The sequence below is a fragment of the Callorhinus ursinus genome, unplaced genomic scaffold (genome assembly GCF_003265705.2).
Source record: "Callorhinus ursinus isolate GAN/ISIS: 27379988/994484 unplaced genomic scaffold, GSC_fseal_2.0 scaffold1, whole genome shotgun sequence".
NCBI lineage: Eukaryota > Metazoa > Chordata > Mammalia > Carnivora > Otariidae > Callorhinus > Callorhinus ursinus.
In genome coordinates this window covers 136,158,304-136,173,695 of record NW_027397063.1, presented here as the reverse complement: position 1 = coordinate 136,173,695, position 15,392 = coordinate 136,158,304, and the positions used below count along the sequence as shown (strand labels likewise).

Below are 15,392 nucleotides of genomic sequence, written 5' to 3'. Positions count from 1 at the left end.
TAAAAATATACTTAACATATAAAAAAGTATTCACATGTAAAAATTTGGCAATTTTCAACAATGAAAAAGTATTAGCATAGGCTACAGGTAAAATAAAATAAATGCAACCCTTAAGTTAAAGCCAGTACTAAGTAACTTCCTTTTACATGTTAAAAAGAACATTAAGTTTAGATAACTTGGCAACATACTTCTGGTTTCTGGTTCCAAATGTAAGGGAACCATTCTATCCTAACAAAAAGTAAAAAGCTGAACAGTTGAAAAATCAACAACTCTAATCAACAAGATTAGAGACACACAGAGGCGCGTGGGTGGATCAGTCATTTAAGCATCTGCCTTGGGCTCAGGTCATGATCCCGGGGTCCTGGGATGGAGTCCCACATCAAGCTCCCTGCTCAGTGGGGAGCCTGCTTCTACCTCTGCCTGCTGCTCTCTCTCTCCCCCACAAATAAATAAATAAATAAATCTTAAAAAAAAAAAAAAAAGAGAGAGAGAGATTAGAGACACACATGCAAACACACAGTCACACCAGTGGAAATTGATATGGGAAACAGTATGAGACACAGAACCTAGGAAAACATAGACTGTTTGAGGAATGGCTGGAAGCTCAGTGTGGGAACTTAAAAAGTACAGGGTGGACCCAGTCATACAAAGGCCCCCACAATTCTGTGGGATTTACCTCCAGGATCTCCACCAGGTTCTTACAGTAAATGTAAGAAACAAATTCCCTTGTTTCCAGCACAAGGAAGGGAAAAGGAACCATTCTGAAATATGCCTGAGCATTCTGTTCTTAACAAGGCCTATCCTGGGGCACCTGGGTGGCTCAGTTGGTTAAGCAACTGCCTTCAGCTCAGGTCACGATCCCAGGGTCCTGGGATCAAGCCCTGCGTCGGGCTCCCTGCTCATCGGGGAGTCTGCTTCTCCCTCTCCCTGCCGCTCTGCCTACTTCTGCTCTCTATCTCTCTGTCAAATAAATAAATAAATAAATAAATCTTAAAAAAACAAAACAAAACAAAACAAGGCCTATCCTTCGAGAAACTTACATCAGGGAGGGGAATATCCAACTCCAGTCAGCTCCAGCCAACCCTGTCTACTTAAGTAAGGCAGCGGGGAGGAGGGCAACACACAAAGTTTACAATCCTGCTTATTAAAAGACTCAGACCTAATCTTAACAACTACAGAATGCTTTCCCTCTCCACACACCTTAACTCCTCATTACTAAAGGCTTATTTACCATAATTCCTTTTACCTAGTACATGAGAAGAAAGAGAGAAAGAAGAGTATTTGAAACAATAATGACAGAGTATTTCCCCAAACTAATGTCAGACACCAAACCACAGATCCAGGAAATTCAAGCACTAAAGAATAAATGCCCAAAAAATCCAACTACCCTGTACCAGGCACATCTCTGTCAAACTACAGAAAATTAAAAATAAAAATTCTGAAAGAAGCCAGAAGACACCTTACCTAGAAAGGAACAAAGAATTATATGACATCTACTCAGAAACCAACCAAGCAAGCAAAAATAGAACAGAATCAGATATTTAAAGTACTGAGAGGGAAAAACACCAACCCAGAATTCTGTATATGTTGTCCGCAAGAAACCTAGTTTAAACATAAAGATACATATAAATTAAAAATAAACAGATGGCAAAAAAAGTACCATGCTAACACTAATCAAAAGAAAGCAGGAGTAGCTATATTAATTTCAGATCAGACTTCAAAGCAAGTAAAGTTATCAGGGATAAGAAAAGGCATTACATAATGATAAAGGAATTAATTCTCCAAGAAGATATAACAATCCTTAACGTCTATGCATAAAACAATAGAGCATCAAACTAAGCAAGGAAAAAACTGATAGAAATGCAAGGAGAAATGGATGAATCCACTATCATAATTGGAGACTTCAAAACCTCTGTCTCTCAGAAACGGACAGGAGCAGCAGCTAATCAGTAAGGATGTAGGTGAACTCAAAATCATCAATAAACTAGGTATCCTGGATCTACAAACTACTCCATCCACAACCAGGAAAATATACATTCTTCTCAAGGCCACATGGAACATTCACTATAACATACATCTTAACAAATTTAAAGAATAGAAGTCACATAATGTGCATTCTTAGCCCACAAAGGAATCAAACTAAAAAATCAGTAACAGAAAGATAACTAAAGAACTGGGATTAAACAACATGCTTCTAAGTAACACATGGGTCAAAGATTAACTCCCAAGAAAAAATTAAAAATATTAACTAAGTTAAAAATAAAAACACAACTTATTAAAATTTGTGGGATACAGAAATAGCAGTGCTTACAGGGAAATTTACAGCACTGAAAGCATATATATTAAAAAAGAAAGATCTTAATCAGTAACCTAAGTTTCTACCTTAGGAAACTAGAAAAAAAAAAAAAAGGACAATTTAAATCCAAAGGAAGTAGAAGAAAAAGGAATTACAATGGAAATAAAAAAACTGAAAAGAGAGGAAAAAAAAATCAATGAAACCAAAGACTGGTTCTTTGAAAGATCAACAAAATCAATAAGCCTCTAGACAAAGAAAAAAAAAGAGGACATAAATTACTACTAGAAATAAAAGAAGTGATGTCACTACAGATCCCACACACAGTTTATTAAAAGGATAGTAAAGGAATACTAGGAACAATCTAATGCCCACAAATTTGATAACCTAAATGAAATGGACCAATTCCTTGAAAGAGAAATCTGCCAAAACTCGCACAAAGAGACAATCTAACAATCTAAATAAGCCTGCATCTATTAAAGAAATTCACCCCGTAATTAATACCCTTCCAAAATAGAAAGCACCAGGCCAAAGTGGGTTCATTGGTGAATTCTACCAAACATTTAAGGAAGAAATTATACCAACTCTCTATAATCTTTCAGAAAATATAAGTGAAGGGAATACTTTCCTAACTCATTCTGTGAGACCAGTATTATCCTAATATCAAAACCAGGCAAAAACATTACAAGAAAACTACAGACCGATATGTATCATAAATACAGATGTAAAAATCCTCAACAGAATAAAAGAAATCAAATCCAACAATGTATCATAAGAATTATATGCCATGACCAAGTGAGATTTATCTCTGGTATGAAAAGCTGGTTCAACATTTGAAAATTAATTAATGTATCACATCAAAAAAAGGGAGGGAAATTACCAATAGATACAGAAAAAAATCTGACACAATCCATCCATTCATGATAAAAATCTATCAGCAAGCTAATAATAGAGTGGAACTTCCTCAAGTTGATAAATATCTACCAAAAATCTGCAGCTAACATCATACTTAATGTTGAGAAGCTCAAAGCTTTCCCACTAAGCTGAAGAACAAGGCAAGGATGTTCCCTCTCACCACTTCTTTTGACCATTGTACTGTAAGTAGTAGCTAATGCAAAAAGACAGTAACAGGTATATAGATTGGGAAGAAATAACTTGGAAACAGCAAAATAATGCTAGTTTTGCAACAGAATTCAAAATCCCAAGTCATTAAATCACATTTCAACTTTCCTAAGTATTTTTGGCCCCTTTCCCCACTCAAAAAGAAACAAATCACTAGATGGCTTTTTGATAACCTCTTCTTTGGAGCTATGACATATAAAGTAAGGATATATTATCATCATCTGTAAAACAGGCATAACAGGATTGTTGAAAACGATCATATACACATGGGGGGTCAGGGGTGAGGGAGAGCGTGCACAGCAGCAGTACATGACATTTTTAAATGTTATTCATTATTAAGTTTACTATGAACAGTAATAGATCCCTGTATGGAACTATAATTGATAAAGGACAAATGTGTACAACTTACAGCATCTCCACACAAAGTTCATGAGTATTAAATGGAAGCAAAATATTGTTACTTACCCACAAGTAGTATGTGAACTGAAGTGCAAAAATAGCAATGCCTTCATTATCAAAGGAGCCAGCTACTGACCGAGAAATGTAACCTGGTACAATAGCAATAAAACAAGCAGCTAAAAGTCCTGCTCCTTGGTTCCAAAGTTCTCTGGTAAGCAGGAAAGTAGATATAGATGTAAGGCCGCTAAAAGTCGGTGCAAGGAACACACATACATCTCTTATATGAACTGTTATGTTCAACGTATTTAAAATCCAATGGATAAGGCCAGCTGTTATCATCAACCCTGGGTAAACCTAGGAAGATAAAAATGGAAAATTTGATTACATATAAAATAAGGTAGCTCAAAACACTAACATGAGTTCTTTTATTATTACACAGTTTTTTATAGTAAGCTTGAGAATAAGATCTCAAAACAGTTTGCCTTCTTCACCACATTCCTATACTACAAAATTAAATGTTCTTTTATATTCGATACAAAGGAAAAGCTCATATATGAAGCAATAGATATTTAAATAAAGATAAGAAAGAATGAATCATTAAAAATGAAAATGTTTAGAAATGAAAAACGGTAGGCAACTTTCTTATTAATTCTACTATTTTTTCACTATAAAACAGGGTCCTAGTCTAACTTACTCTTAAGTTTAGGGTTTTAACATGCTCCAACTTTGCCCACACTTTTATGTATATAAGGGAATGAGAAAAAAAGGGAAGATAAGAAAAATTATGTGCAATATTATGTAAGTATCTTCCCTCCCTTCAAAGCCAAGATATGGAATGTAAACAACTCTAGCTAGGGACAAACAACCTAGCCAGCTGATGAATTCAAAGAAATGTTTTGGGACTCTTGGAAGGTTGAACATTTTTACACCACTTAAGGTATTTAAGGATAGAAGAGAGTAATAACAATAAACTAGAAGAAGCCAGTTAACAGTTATACTCCTTACCCTCATCCTGAAAGAGGAAGATGAGAAAAATAAGTAGGATATTATTTTTGAGCTATTCACAGGTGATTGAAATGTGTAATTACATTTTCATCCTTATCTAAATCCTAAAAGATTCTTTCCTTTCTCCATCACAGAAACTACAAAAAAAAAGTTATAAATTTCCTTTCCTAGCAATACTATTTAAAACTGTAAGCTCCCTATGGTCTTTATCCCTTTCCCTTGCTTTTTCTCCCTCATACTTATCACCATTTCACATACTTTTTATGTTACTTGCTTTATTACCTATTAACTCAACACCCTCACAAGAACATAAGCTCTGGAAGAGCAGGAAAATTTTCCTCAGCACCCAGAACAATGATTGGCACAAAATGGATGCACAATACCTGTTGAGTTGCATGGAAGGAGGATGGAATTAAAGGGTGTAAAGTGTGGCAATCATCACAATTAATTTAATTTAATTAACATTAAAATTTTGTTCCTTTTCACATATAATACCAGGTTCCAGTGTATGATTTTGACAGTCATATTCAAAGAAAATGAAAATAAATCCAAATACCTCTAAAGGTAGTCAATACATCCATGATAATATGGCAGACTAAACTGACACAAAATATAGCCAAAACACATACAACTATAGGATCAAAGGACCTTAAAAACCAGCCAACCAAAAAACCTGCCTAACAGCAACAAAAAAACATATTTAAGCTCAAAAGAAAGAGAACTCTCCAAAAATAAAGAGGGAATTCAAAGTAGGTACTGAAGCCAAGGGAGCCCAAAAGAGGAAAAAAACACTCCAGGCCGATATACACCTTAGGGACTGACCGTTGGTAGGATTTTTGCTCAATACAGGGATCAGAAAAATGCCTAATTCCCGGCACAAATCCAGGGCCTGTTTATGAAACTAGAGAAGTTATACCCATCCACCAAGGGAAGCAGTAAGGAACTTTATGCCTTACTTCCAAAGCTTTGAATAGAAACAAAATGAGAAATAAACTCATTCAATACATTTGTGAATATGGGTTCCACATTTGTAACAACTTCAGGTGTGAGAAACTTCAAGCTCAGAAATAACCTCTGAAAACTGTCCTAGAACCAGTGAAACCCCTATGGGCTGTAGTGAAAGCAAATGAGAAAGATTATTATAGAAATGGTCCTAAATACTAGGGACACCAGGAGTCTCAGAAGACAAACCTCCAGTATGCATTCAAAATAAAAAGTTATAAACACACCCAGAAACAAACTGTAGTCATCAAATATTACAATAAGGTACATAACAGAATTAGTACCATGAAGTGCAGATAATAGCCATCTATCACATCTCTTACCACTCAATACCTTCCTAATCTGCCCTGGAGACCATGACTCCTCTCCTTCTACCTCTGTTTACATCAAGAATAAGGAAATGCCTCAGATTAGAAACAACACCTTACTATCAGGGAGAACACATTCTTTCCAAACAGAGAGGGAACATTTAAAAATGTGGGCTATATGCTAGGCCACAAATCAAGTCTCAATAAATTTCAAAGGACTGAAATTACAGAATTTGCTCCCTAACCATAATATAAAGCAAAAAAAGATAACTAGGAAGTCCTCTTACGTTTAAAAGTTAAATACAATTCTAAATAACCCATGAAGCAGCAGGAATGATAATGGGAATTGAAATAAATTTCAACTTGAATGAAAATAAAAGTACTATGTATCAAAACTTAGGCATTATAAATGTAGCAAAAACAGTGATTTGTGGGAATTTATAGCTTTAAAATAAATACATTAATAACAAAGAACAGTTAATGAGCAAACTATATCAAGAAGTCAGAAAAACATCAAAATAAACTCAAAAAAATGGGAGAAAGGAAATAAATTGAAATACAATAAAAAACAAACACATAATAATCAACAAAGTCAGTTTCTTTGGGTTAAGAGATCTAATAAAATTGATAAACCTCCGACAAAATATCAAGAAAAAAATAAGACTAAACATATATTTCCCCAAAGACATCTATCTTGCACTTTCTCTTCAACATTCTCCTTACATTCCAGACCATAAAAATATTTCCCTTATGTCACATTCTGAATATAATCACTCTATGAGCTATATGATCAGTACTCAATTACCTGAAATAATTTAGGGCAGCTTTAGGACCTAAAAATTAAAATTATCTGGGGACGCCTGGGTGGCTAAGTCGGTTAAATGTCTGACTCTTGATTTCAGCTCAGGTCATGGTCTCTGGGTTGTGACATTGCGCCCCACGTTGGGCTCTGCACTGGGCATGGAGACTGCTTAAGATTCTCTCTTCCCCCTTTCCCTCTGCTGCCTCCACCCCCCAAAATAAATAAATAAAATTATCTGATTCTCTTAAATTTGTATTTTCTTCCAAAAAATATTTTTTTCAATGAAGTTGCTATAGAACAAAACCACAAATAACCTGAACTTAAGATGTACTATGACAAGAAATGTCCCCTCCCAGCCTCCACTTGTCAGAAATAATGGCTAGTGTGAGATAACCCAACCAAGTGCAAGGAAAGGAGTGGGGGAACAGAATGGAATGTCCAAAAGAGATTTAGTATATTAAATACTAATCAGTCACAGAAAACTGTATTAGTTAACTATACAAAGGTTTCAAGAATCTCCATCACCTTCGCAACTAATGATTTACTCAAATAGCTATAAAAACTTTATGATTAACATAACTACTATGATTAACAAATAACTGCAGATATACTTACAGTACCACCTACTATTCTTCCTAGTGGATACCATGCTCTTTCATCAAACCAATTTAAAAATTCATAGAACCCATGAGATGCAAGATGATGTGTTGATCTATAGTTAAACCTAGAGAAAAGAGGAAAAAAGGAAATGTTATAAAAGTTTGCTTAGTAGAAAGAAATAGCCCTATCTATTATAAATGTAAATATCTTTATATTTAACTGTATGGCTACATACATAATTCTTTCATAGAAATTGACATTATTCTCCAAGGAATAGGCTTATATCACTTATCTAAAACCAAAAACAAAGACCCCCCCCCAAAAAAAACCATGCCTACAAAATTAATAATGCTCAAATTAACATTTGGCCATTGTTAGCGTACAGGATGCGGTACACAACTATGCATTTGAACAAAAAACAGTGAGGGAACACAGAATTCACCACATGGTCCAAGTCAATGACTCTCAAAAGATTAAGAACCACTAACAAAAGACAGCATCAAAATGAAAGGAGCACACTTGACATGATCGCCTCCAATCCTACAACCTTAAAAATTACAGGAATAAAGAATAAATTATAATAGCACTAAAACCATAAGAGAACAAACTACAAATAAACTATAAGACCACTGTGAAACAAGAATATGACCTTCAGGAATGAGAAATTTAATCAATGGAAGACAAAAGACAAATGAGAAGAAATGCACTGCAGCATTTTCAGATAAATTTCATCAAAAACAAAAATAAGCACACCCCCAAACCAAACACTGGAGAAAAGTGAACACGAAAGTTATGCAACAAAAACAAATGGAAGAATACCATAGGAAGCAGAAATACGACTATCTGCAGAGACTAAGACAAGCCACAGCACCTGAAAGGATGTAACAACTGTAAATATATACACACTCAACATCAGAGTACCTAAATATATTAAGCAAATGTAGCAGATCCAAAAGCAGAAAGAGACAGCAATGCAGTAATATTAGAGGACTTCAATACCTACTTTCAATACTGGAGAGATCATACAAAAAGAGTATCAATAAGGTGATATTGGACTTGAACCACACTTCAAACCAAATGGATCTAACAGATTAATACAGAACATTACATCTGACAGTGGCAGAACACATACTATTCTCAGGCACACACAGAATTTCTCCAGAACATATATGTTAGGCCACAAAACAAGTCTTAACGAATTTAAGAAGACTGAAATTATATCAAGTATCTTTTTCAACCACCATGGTAGGACTCTAGAAATCAAAAAAGTGGAAAATTCACAAACATGTGGAAATTGAAAATACAGTCCTGAACAATCAATAGGCCAAAGGAGAAATAAAAAGGACAATAAAAAATATCTTGAGACAAACACAAATGGAAATGCAACATAGTAAAACTTGCAGAATGTATCAAAAGCAGGTTTAAGAGGGAAGTTTAGAGCAACAAATATCTACATTAATATAAAACCAGATCTCAAACAACCTAACTTTACACTTCAAGGAACTAGAAAAAGAACAACCTAACTTTACACTTCAAGGAACTAGAAAAAGAATAAACTACTGGGGCGCCTGGGTGGCTCGGTTGTTAAACATCTGCCTTCGGCTCAGGTCTTGATCCTGGGATCCTGGGATCCCGGGATCAAGCCCCGCATCGGGCTCCCTGCTCAGCGGGAAGACTGCTTCTCCCTCTCCCACTCCCCCTGCTTGTGTTCCCTCTCTCGCTGTGTCTCTATCAGATAAATAAATAAAATATTTAAAAAAAAGAATAAACTATTCCCAAAGTTAGCAGAAGAAAGGAAATAACAAAGATCAGAGCAAAGATAAATGAAATAGAGACTAGAAACATAAAAGAAAGATCAACAAAACTAAGAGTTTTTCCTCTAAGATCAGGAACAAGACAAGCACTCTTCCACTTCTATTTAACACAAAACTAAAGTCCTAGCCAGAGTAATTAGGCAAGAAAAAGAGATAAAAGGCATCCAAGCTGAGAAAGAAGAAGCAAAACTGTTTTCAGAGAACACAATCTTATATACAGAAAAACCTAAAGACTCCGCCAAATAACTGTCAGAACTAATAAAGAGGATTCAGTAAAGGTGCAGGTTACAAAATCATCATTCAAAACTCAGTTGCATTTCTATGCACTAACTGTGAAATATCTCAAAGAGAAATTAAGAAAACAATCCCATTTATAATAGTATTAAAGTCAATAAAATACTTAGGAATAAATTTAACCAAAGTAAAACACCTGTTCACTGAAACTATAAGATGATGAAAGACACAAGTAAATGGAAAGATATTCCATGTTCTTGGATTGAACCATTAATATTGTTAAAATGTTCACAGTGCCCAAAGCAATCTATAAATTCGATACAATCTCTATAAAAATTACATTTTTCACAGAAATTAAAAAAAAATCCAAAAATGTATACGGAACCACAAAAGACTTTGAATATCCAAAAATCTTGACAAAGAAGAAGGTGGTATCACAAAGGTGGAGGAATCATACTTCCTGACTTCAAACTCTATTACAAAGCAAAAGTAATTGAGACAGTATGGTACTGGCATTAAAAAAAAAAAAAGAAAGAAAGAAAAAAAAGAAATAGACCACTGGAACAGAATACAGGGCCAAGAAATAAACCCACACACATGGGAGTCAACTAATCTTTGACAAGGGTGCTAAGAACAGTAACAGGGAAAGAACAGTCTCTTCGATAATGGTTTTGGAAAAACTGGATATTATATGTGAAAGAATAAAAGTGGACCCTTATCTTACACCATACAAAAAATTAACTCAAAATGCATTATAGACTTACATGTAATACCTGAAACCATAAAACTCTAAAACAAACAAACAAAAAACAGAAAAAGTTCCGACATGGCCTTTGGCAATGATTGGGAGGGGGAGGGTACCAAAAACAAGCAACACAAGCAACAAAATTGAGACTGTATCAAACCAAAAAGTTTGTGCAAACAAAGAAAAAAACAATATGAAAAGGCAATCTATGGAAAGAGAGTAATATCTAAAATATAAAAGGAACTCATGCCACTCAATAACAATAAAAACCTCCCCAAATCAAAAATCTGATTTAAAAATGGAGCCAAACAGACATTTTTCCAAAGATATACATATGATCAACAGGTATATGAAAAGGTGCTCAACATCACTACCCATCAGGGAAATGCAAACCAAAACCACAATGAGATACACCTCACACCTATTAGGATGGCTATCATCAAAAAGATAAGAGGTAACAAATGTCAAGGGTTTGAGAAAAGGAAACCTTGTACAGGGATGGTGGGAATATAAATTAGTGTATTCATTATGGAAAACAGTATGGAGGCTCCTCAAGAAATTAAAATGGAACCACCAGCAACCCTATTCCTGAGTATATACCCTAAAGAAGAAATCAGTATCTGAAAGAGATCCCTGAACTCCCACGTTCATTGTAGCATTTTTCCTAATAGTGGAGATATGGAAACAACCTAAATGTCTGTCAATGGATGAATGGAAAAAGAAAATGTAAATATATATAATGGAATCTTATTCTGCCACAAAGCAGAAGGAAATCTTGTCATTTGGTTTGTAACAACATGGATGAAACTAGAGGGTATTATGTTATGAAAAAATAAGCCAGACAGAGAGAAAAATACTATCACTCATAAGTGGACTACTATAAAAAAAAAAAAAAAAGTTTAACTCAGTAGAATGGTGATTGCCAGGGGATGTGGGAATGGACAAACGGGGAGATGATCAAAAGGTACAAACTTTCAGTTATAACATGAATAAATTCTAAGGATTTAATGTACAACATGGTGACTACAGTTAGTAATAATATACTATATACTTGAAATTTGTTGAGTAGATCTTCAGGGCCCTCACCCAAGCAATGCATATGTTTGTTAAATTGATTGTGGTAATTATTTCACAATGTAGGGCTATCAAATCATCAAGCGGTACATTTTATACAATTTCATCAATTTTATTTCAATAAAGCTGGAAAAAGTATTATGAAAAAAATTAAGAAATCTAAAGATAAATCCAGAAGTTTTTACATTTCTCTTAACTGGGAAAAAGAAACCGCATACACACCTCAATAAATTTCAGAACACTAAGGATTACTACGTCTCCAGATTTTTACCCCACATCTCCACGCCTCTTCCTGCTTTCTGTACGGACAGCCTCCTTTACCCTCTTATTAACTCACTCTAACTCTCCCCCAAGACATGTCAGTTACACCTGGGTCTCTTCAGTAATACCAGCATGCCCAACAATTTACCAATCCTTTCTCCCTGCCTACATCAGTTTTTTTGTTTGAGTTTGGTTTTGTCTTTGAATGTCACAAAGGCATCTCAAACTCAATATCCAACTAAACTCATGATCAGACTCCTCCAAACATACATAATATACACTCTGTCTGCTTTTAGGGTGTTCTACCACCTAAGTTAAAGACAAAAATTTAGATGTCATCCTTGATAGTTCCTTCCCTCTCACATCCTATACACAGATCATAATCAAGTTGTCATTTTACTTCTTAAGTACCGCTGAAATTTGTCCACTATAACTGATATCACAAAAATACAAAAGATCATAACAGACTACTATGAACAAGTATACACCAACAAACTGGACAATCTGTCCACTCTTTTCCTACCCTGATACTAGTACTCTAATCCAAGCTATCATCTTAACTAGACTATAGTGGTAGTCTCCAATTCATCTCCCTAGATCCATTTTGCCTATCTCCTAAATTTCCAATCTGTATACATCTCAACAAAGAAAATCTTTTCAAAATGCAAATGTGATCATATTGCAACCTTCTGCTAAACTATTCAAAGGCTTCCTCTCTTAAAAGTAAAAAAAAAATTTTTAAGGGAAGGAACCTCCACTTAACATAAAGCCACACACACTCTAGCTCTTACATAACACTACAGTCTCATTTCATACCTTACTATCTCTCTACTTCCCATATACAGTAGCCCCCCTTATCTGTGAGGGATAGATTCCAAGACCCCCCCAGTGATTACCTGAAACTGCAGAGAGTATGGAACCCTATATATATTACATTTTGTCATATACATACCTAAGATGATAAAGTTTAACTTATAAATTAGGCACAGTTAGAGATTAATAATAATAAAATAGAATTATAACAATATACTATAATAAAAGTAATGTGAATGTGGTCTCTCAAAATATCTTATTGTGTGGTACCACTCCTTCTTCTTATAATGATTTGAGATGATAAACTGCCTATGCGAGGAGATAAAGTGAGGTGAATGATGTAGGCATTGTGAAGTAGCATTAGGCTAGTGCTGACCTTCTGACAGGAGGATCATCTGCAGTTGACCAGTTAACTGAAACCACAGAAAGTGAAATCACATATTAAGGGGGGGCGGAATTACTGTACCATCTTTCAGTTCTCCAGACTTACTTTATTCCTTCCTAAGATCTTCAGACTGCTAATTCCCTCTCCCTGGATCACTAGTATCTCCCTCTTCTTAGCCTAAATAACTCATCCTTCAAACTTCAGCACATTTCTAGGGATGCTATTCTAAAATGGTTCAGTGTACTTTTCTTCCTAGCACTTGCCACAGATCTAATTTCACATTAGTTCACTTAATATTTACCTCACTAGATAAATACTCCCACTAGGATACCACTGTGTCTCCAACATCTGGTGCAGCACGTAACACATAGTAGCCCTCAAATATGTTAAATGAATAACGGATTTCATAAATATGTTTTTCAGTGGGGGTGAGATACAATCAAGCTATCTTGATAGGTACCTAATGCCAATTTTAAATGGTATCCCCAAATTAAAGACAAAGACAGATTTAACTATACTTCTGAGATCCAAGCCTGAAGGCATAATTATAAAAGTCAGAATAAACAAGAAAGCTCATTAAGATTCTATTGAAAACCTAGTCAAGGTACCTAAAAACTAAACATAAACGTAAGTAGAAGGTGTTTAGTCCAATTTTATCCCAAAGATCAAGTTTCTCCTGGTATGCAAGACTCCCAGAACTCCTTTATGGATTCTTACACACACATTCTCTTTGATTTTCAGTTAACTTCCTCCTGCCTGAATTGTCATTTGCTTTTCTATCCATTTCCTGGCTCAGGTTCCAACCCATCACTATGAATGTTCTTCTGAATGCCCTTACAGCTTTCATCTTTTACCTCCTGGAAGTGAAACAACAGGACTATAAAAGGCAGTACACTCATTTCACAGGGCACTTTCAGTGTTAGTCACTAGTTTTTTTAGACCCATAATATGGTACTCCATTCTCATCCTTCCCCCACACAACATACCACTCAACTAATCAAAGCCCAGTGTGATAGCTAAATTAGCTATGACTATGGGGATAAATAAATAAAAAGTGGACACTCTATCCAAGAGTTCTTGTTGCTTAGTAATATTACCAACACAGAATTACCAAAGTTAATTCTTGCCAACAATGGTAACTGTTTGAAATTTCCATGAGAACTCCTGAGGTTGAATACTTTTCACATATTTACTGGTCATTAAAATTTCCTCTTGGGTAGAGTGTGTGTTGAAATACTTCGCACACTTTTTTTTCTAGGTGATTTAAGTAAGTTTTTTTATAAGCTATAAGCTTCTTTCCATGGCTTCTCTTTTCACTTGCAATGGTATTTAAAAGAATAGAAATTCTTTTTTTTTTTAAAGATTTTATTTATTTGACAGAGAGAGAGAAAGCACAAGTAGGGGGAGCAGCAGGTAGAGGGAGAGGGAGAAGCAGGCTCCCCACTGAGGAGGGAGCCCGATGCGGGGCTCGGTCCCAGGACCCTGGGATCATGACCTGAGCCAAAGGCAGCTGCTGTACCAAATGAGCCATCCAGGCACCCCAAAAGAATAGAAATTCTTGACATAAACCTAATTTACCAACTTTCTGCTATAGGGTTAGTGCTTTACTCCTGGTTAACAATAAAGTCCTTCCCTACCCCAAAGTCATAAGGATTTTGTTTTATTTTCTTCCTCGTGATAATTTCAACTTACTTATTTAGGTCTCTACTACACCTGGAATGGGTTATTTCACATGGTATGAAATAAGGATTCAATTTTATTTTTATTTTCTCCTTATAAATAATCATTCCACCATCATTTGTCAAAACAACTACCTCTTCACTGCTCTACAGTTGCACCTCCATCATATATTAAGGGTTCATTAATGTGCAAATCTGTTTTTGGATTCTTTTTTGTTCAGGTGGTCTTTATGTCTATCCTTGCATCAATAACATGTAAGCTTCATTACTGGAGCTTTAAATTGTATCTTGATACCTGGTAGAACTTTTTTTTTTAACTGTGTTTTTTATTTTGTCCTTTTGCATTTCTATATAAATTTTAAAATAAGCCTGTCAATTCCACCAAAAAAAGAAAAAAAAGTGAGGTGTTGACTAAAAGTCCATTAACTCCACACAACAGTTTGGGGAGAATTAACATCTTTACAATACTGACTCATCAAACCTATTAATATAGTTTACCTCCTTCATTTAAATCTTCTTTAATGTCACTCCAGAAAATATATAACTTAACCTTAGAGGTCTTGCACATCTTTGCTTAGATTTATTCCTATCTTTAATGGTATCTTCATTTAATTTTTTAAAAATTCTGTTTGACATTGACATGAAATCTCTTGATATTTTTACATTGATTTTGTAACCAGAAACCTTGCAAATGCTTATTAATTCTAATAATTTATCACTACATTCCTTCAGACTTTAAATGTGAAAATCAATAAACTTCCCTGTGACTGTTAAAAACAAATAGATGTGTCAAAGACAACTTGACAAACTTTAGGTTTTGAAAGCCCTGTTATAAGAGGTAATAGGTTTGTTTCCA

General features: G+C 34.9%; 1 protein-coding gene across 1 annotated transcript in view; it reads right to left on the bottom strand.

Annotated features, from left to right (window-relative positions):
* Positions 1-15,392, bottom strand: part of STT3B (STT3 oligosaccharyltransferase complex catalytic subunit B) — a 107,812-nt gene that overhangs the window by 57,298 nt on the left and 35,122 nt on the right. The window contains exons 2-3 of the mRNA XM_025883384.2: positions 7,547-7,655; positions 3,881-4,168 (exon numbers count right to left, since the gene is read on the bottom strand). Of these exons, the coding sequence (XP_025739169.1) occupies positions 3,881-4,168; positions 7,547-7,655 (397 nt within the window). The remainder of the gene's footprint in view (positions 1-3,880; positions 4,169-7,546; positions 7,656-15,392) is intronic.